Genomic DNA, 9,152 nt, shown 5'->3' on the forward strand with positions numbered 1-9,152 from the left:
AACTGCATATATTTTATACAAAAGTAAAATCATATATAAATGTAAAAAATGTACTGTATACTTCCACTTATAGAATTCTGATTCAAATTACTTTAAACAAACCAAAGTAAATGGTTTATCATGTTGAAGTTGGCAGAAACCAACACAACTCTGTAAAGCAATTATCCTTCAATTAAAAAATAAATCTTAAAAAAAAGTAAATAGTTTAAATTGTTTGAGGATAAAGCTAGATTTCTCTTTTAACTGGCCATGATTTTCCCAAAATATACCATTTAACACATTTGGCATCCTATTTGTTTATAAGTGATAAAAAATGCCACAATATTAGCATTCCAAACCAAAGCTCAATTGTCTAAAAATATTTTGATCATAACCAACTAGATGATACCTAGTTATGTTTCAAAGTACCAGAAACCTGATACTATCTTTCCTAGATAACATATATGTTTCTTTTTTTTTTCCCATCTGTTCTACTACTTTACTAGCAGGTGATCCTCTAGGTTTAATAATACCGTACTACAAGAGTATAGGATCTTCTGTACCCAAGAAATGCTTAACCTCCTCCCCCCAAAAAAAAAAGTGGGGAGGGAAGGGATAGTAAATCAATTTATATCATTAACCCATGTCAACATCAAACATGAGCAAATCTCAATGAAGAATATCTTAGGTGTATAAATCATAACAACAGCAAATAATTTTAGCTTGGGGAGACTTTTTCCTCCTAGACTGCTCATGCATCGTTTCAAAATTCCCTGAATTATCTCAAAAATACCTTTATCAATCTAGATATATCTAATGTCATATCAACCATCTGAACCAAAAGTAAATTATTTAAGACTATCAGTATTTTCAAAATTCTTAGATTCTATTAGAACCCTCCCAAGTTACGACAGGTACTAAAATGGATTCTCAGAATGCCAAAATTTAGACTTTTGAGAAATCAAGTATACAATAAAAACTTCAGATGTGGTCCCACTGGCCACTTGATTCGTATTTTTTCAAAATAGCTATCTTTCTGAGGACCTAGTATGTGCCAAGCATTTTATATATATACCTTTATGATTCCATTTAATCTTCACAACAACCTTGACAATGTGGTATTAAACAAATTCAGAAATGAAAATAATTTCTGAAATCAGGCCACCAAAATCACATAAACAATGGTGGAAGAGCCAAAACCAATAGCTCATAACATCCCTGCCTCCTGGCGTCCACACCCTTGGATAATCCCCTCAACTGAGGGGACCTTACAGCCTACAGATAGCAAGAAACTGAGGCCTTCAATCCAACAGCTCACAAGGAAATGAGTCTTGTCAACAATTCTGAGAGAGATTCCATGCCGGTCTTCCCCCAAGACAAGCCTTCAGACCAAAACACAGCCCAAAGCAACATGGTGATCACAGCATCATTGGAGACCTTGAACAAGAGGCATCCAGATTCCTGTCTTTCAGAAACAGTGAGACAATAAATGTTTATTGCTTTAACAAGTCAGCTTCAGGGAACTTTGTAACACAACCATAGATAAAAAATTTACTCTGTACTTACACTCTTTCACTTGAGTAACAAATGAGCTGTATTCTTTAAGCGTCATTTTGAGAGTCCTACTCCCCAAAATGGTCTACTATATATAGAATCACTGTAATTTTCCTGCTTTATTTTTTTTAATTTCTAAAAACTATATGTTTTCTATAACACATCATATATATTTAAAAACAGAAGTGATTAAAAAAAAAAAACCTCTGAGTAAAACTGATACTGCATGAATTCTTTACCTCCTTATGTACTGAGTGGCCTTGCATATCCTCTGGCCCAAGACTACTGGGACACTTCATTCTCCAAATACTCCTTGAAAGAAGAAAATTACTCTACATAAGAAAAAGTCAATCCTTCCTCTGGAGTTTAAACTAAGAGCTTTTCCAACAGAAGGAAGGAAAAATGAAATCTCTTCCTCTCTTCAAACTGTTGTGTTCTATAGCTGCTATAACAAATTATCACAAACTTGGTGGCTAAAAACAACACAGGTTTATTATCCGACTGTTCTGAAAGTCAGAAGTCTGAAATCAGTTTCATTAGGTTAATATCAGTTGTGGTCAGATTAGCATTCCTTTAAAAGCAACCTACATATCCATCTTGACTCATGGTCCCTTCATCACCAAAGCCAGCAGAGTAGGACTTTCTCTTTCTGACAAGTACTTCAACTATCTTTTACTCCCGATCAACTCCAGACATTTTGCTAATATGATGAAATTACTGCTTCTGATAATACTCTGGTGAAATCTGTAGCATAAAGGAATGTGGATTTGCTGAAGTAATTTCGATTTATGCCTCCTCCTTGCAAGAACACAGTATAAGAATCTAGCAAAATCTTTAGTCCACACCCCTAAGAATGATACCCCAAACTTGATCCCTAAATGGTCTTGAGACCAATCATGGAATCAAAGGATTCAGTTTGGCTGATTGCCAACTGCAACAGCAACAAAATTCTATCTCTAGAATATTGTTGAATTCTGCCTCAAATGAACCTTTCATCAAAAGGCCGTCAGTTTACCTAAGAGGATAAAGAGCTGGCACCTTGTCATACTTACAGAAGTTGTGTGAACTGGTTTGCACAGGTTTACTTGTAAATATTTAAACTCTGTACTTGTATTCAAACTTAATGTAAGACTGGTTTCATCGAAATCTGTTCATTAAGTTGTGGTAAACACTAAGCGTCTGCCACTTGTAACCAAGTTGGCTTTTAGGTCAGTTATCAGTAAATAAAGATAATGCTGTCTTGAGGGTTGAGATGAGAAACCAAAACATCAAAAGTGGAGGCAAGTAAGAAAACCTCTAAATAAGTAAAATCCTGAGAAAAATGAAAGGACACATATTATGTCTCCTGCAGTGGAGGGCAGGGTACTAGTTCAAGTGCACAAGGATATGAAGATAAAGAGGTAGGTAAGGACTAAAGGAAGAAAGGGACTTGAATACTATCCCCAAAGAATTTGAAATTTATCTAACTCACTATAACTCATTACCACATATCAATACTAAACAATGTTATATTTTAATTTAGTGCCCCAAATTAATTCAACTCTGATCCTCCAAATCTTTACTCCTTTTTTCAAAGCTCATTTGAAAAGCTAAATCCTACATGAAACCATTCCTCACTAGAGAATATGTGGCTTCATATCCAATCCCAAATAACCATTCCTACTTCATTCAAAAAAGTGCTGACCTAAAGAGATACTTCTGCTGCTTTAACCAAGCTATTCAAAGCCAGGAGTCAGGTATAGAGCAACCCATGTGATAGATATTAAAGTGAAGGATTAGGTAAGATACACACCCTCATTTACATCCCCACTTTGATCTCTTATCAGTTTTTACAACTTCTCCCAAGTCCTTGAACCTGAACTCATTTTTTATTAGCCTCTGCTGCTTCTAAAAAGTGAAAAGGCTAATTCATCTCCCAAGATGGTTATATACGGAAGTACTCTATAACCTAAAAACAGTAACATAAATAAATGGTAGTTGTGACTGTAACTTCCATTCTTATTACACCTAATTTCTCAAATAAAGAAATATACATGGGGTCGCAAAGAGTCAGACATGACTTAGTGACTGAACAACAACATATTAAATATAATCACCTCTCATCTCCCACTACAATTACGTCTCCTTGAACTTCTACTGAATTGCCACTACACTTGACTCATTTTCAGTTTCAACACACTCCAATATGTTGTTCCAAACCTAATCCTTCTTTTTGCATTCTATACCAGAGGTCCTCACCAGAAGATGCATTCATCCAATTTCCAACCATCTCTTTTCTGATATTCCAAATCTAGAAGAACGCTCATGTTTTTAAGACTTCATTCCTAATTTCTATCCTTTCTAAACAAGGGTTGAAATATCATTTTCTCTACAAAATTTTCACTAAAAAGGAATCAAAATGCAGACTTAAAATTCATTCACAAAATAACAGTTTACAATCTAGCTTGAAATGTCTATATAACTTAAATCTTTCTCTAATTTCTTGCTTCTGAAGAAATACTGTGTAAGTTTTTTAGACTGTCTTGCAAATAAATATAAACCATTTACAAAATAGTTCCTTGACTTTTTTATCATGACACAGACATCAAATAAACTCTTTTCCCTCTTATCTAGCATAAACCTCGAAATCATCCTATATAAACTACAAAGAATCTGTATTGCTTTTCATAGCTGCACAAATGTGTTTGACTGCATCAATATTTTAAAAATGTAAACAAAGACAGGAATTTGAAACATTTCACCACACAATAAAACATCATCAGTTCTAACTTCACTAATTTCAGATATTGCTCACTTCAAACTCTTAAAGAAACTGCAAACAGGTTCCCTCCATCAACAATGGTACAAACACGACACAGTTCTTAAAACAAGTTCAAAATTCCTCTCCTTGGGTTATCTCATTGCTTCTCATAATTCCAGAAAAATAAGTATTCATTAACGGCAAAACCTGTCCAAGGTCACAAACTGAAATAACTGAGTCAAAGCTCAAGTTTTCTACCTATGAATCCAACTCTTCTTGAATAGCTGACTTGAAGGGCAGCACAGTTCTCAAATAGCATTTGCTTTCATCACAGCCATTATTTCACATGGTGAATCTATTTTTAAAGTCCTTAACAGGATCTTAATAAGAATATATATGTCAATTCTCCTTTCCTCTATCAGAAAACATCTTTTAAAATATTTACCATCATATGCCATTCTCAAGTATAACAAATTAAAGATTTTTTACAAGACACATAAAAGCATTTGCCATTGATTACAACTATCATGATCTTAAAGCAATAAATTACCAAGTATTCACTTGGTATCCTTTACTTACCGAGACAATGTCGTTTTCCCAGAACCAGGCAAACCTCTTAAAAGAATAAGTAACTTCTGCAATTTATGTAACTTTTCCTCTTCAAACTGCTGGTTTATAAACCTGTCTGTTCCATTACACTCCTCCACAGAAGGATCTTTCCAGTATCTTTCACTGGTTTCACAGAAACCATTACTCGCATACCCATCTTGCACACTGTAGTCATTTCTAGAGGGATGATCACTACTGCAGTCAGTATATTCATTGTTCTCATCAAAAGTCAAACAATCCCAGTTAGCATGACAACTATTTATAAAATATCCATTCTGCATCTCAAAGTCATCCTGGGAATGGAAAATATTTGATGGTGGATTTGGTGGAACACTGAATCTTTCAATATTTAAGTGATAGTTAAAACTGGGAAGATGAGGGTCTTGTGGTACTACAAAAGAATCCATTGCTTGCCACTCAGGCCTGAAGGAAGTAAATGAATCATCACAAAATGTAGGTATCATTTGTCCATTACAAGGATATTTACCTGGCTCATTCCCCACCCACTGTTGATAACCACAATGTGGCTGAAGGCCATTACTAAGATATTTTTTCTTTTCTTCTTCAGATTTTAACAGATCATTATTAGGGTTCTGATAATATGCAATGAGTTGTTTCTCAGAGGGTTCGGGTTCCTTACAACTACTTTCTGAATCATCTTTTTCATTTTCAAGCTCTTCAATTTCTTTGTAAAACTGGAACAATTCATTGTCAATCTCTGATTTTTTGGAGTTAAATTTCTGTTTGTTTTGTTTTCTTTTGCCATCTCTACCATTGATAGTGTCTGCTTGATTCCTCCCGTCATTACATTTTTTTTCCTCAGGGGGTTTGTAAATGGGTCCTATAAATGCTTTACTTGTGCTATATATCTCATCATCTGTGGATACCAATGGAGGATGTATATCCTGTACAACTTGTGAATCAACAGACTCAATAACATCCGGTCTGTCGCTAGGCATCCCATCATGCTCAGGTTTCAGCAAATCTGTAGTTTGGGTTTTGTCCTCCTGAAGATAACTATGTCCTCTAACATTAGTGATGGTTACAGGGGTCCAATCACTTTCAGTTTTTTCTTGCTTTCTGTAAAAATTACCACTACCATGATAGGGGAAAACATATGCCTCTTCAGTAGACTTCAATTTCTTGGAGCATGGTTCACTTAGTAGTTCTTCCTCATGTCCCATGGATTTAGCTTCAACTTCACCATAAGGCATCTGAGGAGAAAATCACACAACTAATAATTTAAAAACCTAAACAAAAATTTCCTCAGAAACAACAGAAGAAAACAATTTGATATAAGCATTTAAAAACCATTTTCACAAAACACGAAAATTTTAAAGTTGTAATTTTATAATCCCGTACTACTGTTATGACATTGTGATTTAAAGCAGGAGTTTCACTGAAGGTAAATAAACATCCTTTTTTAAAGAAAGTTATATCTCCTATTTAATCTAACTCATGTATTTCTGAATTCGAGAACCTAAGCAAAAACTAAAGCAAGCTTGGAAAGCTCAATCAGTAATACACATTTCAATGACACAGATATACAATCGTGTACTAAAAAGGACAGTAAGTGTGCCAACCAAAATGACAAAGATCCAAACTGGTTGTAATAAACTGTATCATAAATGTCTTCCTGTTTAAAACCACTAGGTCCTTAGCAAACCTCACACAACCACAAGTGTTAGCAATCAAACGTCAGATTAACTGAAATGTCAGTCTTTATAGGCCCTATTCTTGCGAGGAGAGTAAAAGTGTCCCCAAGTGTGTGTATTACATTGATTTTAAAGAAAAAAACAGTAACTTAAGTTGTCCTGAGAATGACAGAAATATGTGATGTTTAGAAATCTGGCAACTCCCCAAATCAAAGCCCTCATCTTTTCCAGATGGTTCGTCCATCTCGTAGATAAATAAACTCTGCTTCCCTTGAAAATTTTGGGGGACCCTCAACAGTACAATTCAAAAGCCTGTTTTGGTCAATACTTCATTCCGCCCGCTCTCTGGTCTTCCTTTCTCTAACACGAGAGCAAAAGGAAAGGGCAAAAACACGAGTGGGACAAGACGGCCCCAAGGGGACTGAAAGAAAATACACCTGAAGAGAACGCCAACCTCCCAGAAACAGGCCCCTCCTAGGCCACTTCTCAGCTTCTCATTTCCTCATTATAAACAGCAGAAAAGACCCAGGGAAGAGAAAGGAGAGAGGCCTATACACAACTTGAATCCTAAGGCCTCCTGACCTCCAAACAGGGCAGCCCGGGCAAAAGCGCTTCACCCAATTTTTCTGTCCCAAAGGAGACACGTTCAGGTTCTATCTAGGAATTCCAAAGAGCTCCGAGACCCAAAGGTTCACTCCTGGCTTCTGTATACAGCTAACCTAAAGGGTTCAGTCAAGCGCCGGCGAGAAGCCAAGCCACTTAAGGAAGAAGAAAGAAACTGAAAAACCTCCCCACCACAACCCCACCAAGCTTAAAATGGTGTGTTTACTCACCTTATACCACAGTTCTGCATTGACCTCAAAACAGTAGGTGAAAGAACCGCAGAGACCTTCCCCAAACAGATACCGGGTGGGACTGAAAGCCGGGACCTCAGGAGCCGAGAAACAAGCCGCCACTCCGTACGCAAGATGGCGACCACCGCACAGTTACCCCGGCAGGAATTACGAATTCGCGCCAAGGCATTGTGGGAAACGAAGTCCGGAATTCACACCCAGCCTGGAAATCTCAACGTCTCCCAGAATGCATTGCTTCACATACGCGCTGAGGACAAAAAGCGAAGGCCGGAAGTAGTTCTTAGATTGGAGACGGGACGTTGTTTAGAAATACCAACTTCGGCTAAAATAGGCATCGACTTGGTCTGGTGTTCACCCCTAAATGAAAAGACACTGTGAGTGCCTGACATCCAAAACACATACATAAGCTGTTCTGAGTATATGCAGATACATAAAGTGTTCTGAGTACATGCTTTAAGGCTTTTGCCAAGTCGCTTCAGTCGTGTCCGACCGACTCTGTGCGACCCCATGGACTGCAGCCTACCAGGCTTCTCTGTCCATGGGATTCTCCAGGCAAAAACACTGCAGTGGGTTGCCATTTCCTTCTCCGCAAAATAAGGCTTTTAGGGATACTCAAAAACTTTTCAAAAGGGTCTTAACATTTCACCTCGCCAACTAGGCTTTCTATCGTTTCTAGGTTCATGTTTTTCTGTCCAAGAAGAGAATCACTGCAGCTGAGCCTTGATATACAGATAAAAGTACTTGTGATAAAATAACTTAAAATGTCATAGCTGTATTTTGTTTTGCGAACTAAAGACCATTTTCTGAGCCTTCTCGTTAAAAGTCAACTTGTGGAAAGCGCTTAGAACAGGGCTTGGTAAAAGTAAGTGCTATGTAAGTGTTTGTTAGATTAGAAATAACCACAAACCGAACAATTGGCAGTCCTCTGCTCAGGGCCCCTTTTCTCTTCCCACCGTCTCCCCACTCTCTCTAGACCCACTCCTTCACCTGCAGAGAAATTGCTTATCTCTTCACACGTATTTTGCGGAGAAGGCAATAGCAACCCACTGCAGTACTCTTGCCTGGAAAATCGCATGGACAGAGGAGCCTGGTAGGCTGCAGTCCCTGGGGTCGCGAAGAGTCGGACACGACTGAGCGACTTCACTTTCACTTTTCATTTTCATGCATTGGAGAAGGAAATGGCAACCCACTCCAGTGTTCTTGCCTGGAGAATCCCAGGGACGGGGGAGCCTGGTGGGCTGCCGTCTGTGGGGTTGCAGAGTCGGACACGACTGAAGCGACTTAGTAGTAGTAGTAGTCACACGTATTTAAATACGTATGTAAGTAAACCCGTTGCCATAGCGTTTTAATTTATAAATATTATAGTTAAAATCACAGCCTCTAATGTTTGCATTGGAGTATTTAACAGCCTTATGACCGAGAGGGCTCACCAAGAGCAATCCATCCCCTTACAGCGACAGACTCATCCTCAAATAGAAATTCTCTCATCGACCTTTATGATGTTTCCTCGTGATTAGATTCAAATTAAACTAAAAAGCCTCTTGATGAAAGTGAAAGAGGAGAGTGAATAAGTTGGCTTAAAGCTCAACATTCAGAAAACGAAGATCATGGCATTGGTCCCACCACTTCATGGGAAATAGATGGGGAAACAGTGGAAACAGTGTCAGACTTTATTTTTCTGGGCTCCAAAATCACTGCAGATGGTGACTGCAGCCATGAAATTAAAAGACGCTTACTCCTTGGAAGAAGAGTTATGACCAA

At 37.6% G+C, this 9,152-nt stretch overlaps 1 protein-coding gene across 4 annotated transcripts in view; it reads right to left on the bottom strand.

The window, feature by feature from the left end:
- N4BP2L2 (NEDD4 binding protein 2-like 2) overlaps positions 1 to 7,521 on the bottom strand; it is an 85,289-nt gene extending 77,768 nt beyond the window's left edge. For 3 of the 4 annotated variants that reach the window (XM_010835921.1, XM_010835922.1, XM_010835920.1), the window contains exons 1-2: positions 7,371 to 7,521; positions 4,853 to 6,096 (exon numbers count right to left, since the gene is read on the bottom strand). In XM_010835921.1, coding sequence (XP_010834223.1) covers positions 4,853 to 6,096 — 1,244 coding nt within the window. In that variant the 5' untranslated portion in view covers positions 7,371 to 7,521. Of the gene's footprint in view, positions 1 to 4,852; positions 6,097 to 7,370 lie in introns of those variants that run through there. The other variant, XM_010835919.1, reaches the window with a different exon arrangement.
- Positions 7,522 to 9,152: the final 1,631 nt, after the last annotated feature.

Source organism: Bison bison, unplaced genomic scaffold (genome assembly GCF_000754665.1).
Source record: "Bison bison bison isolate TAMUID 2011002044 unplaced genomic scaffold, Bison_UMD1.0 scf7180017864056, whole genome shotgun sequence".
Taxonomy (NCBI): Eukaryota; Metazoa; Chordata; class Mammalia; order Artiodactyla; family Bovidae; genus Bison; species Bison bison.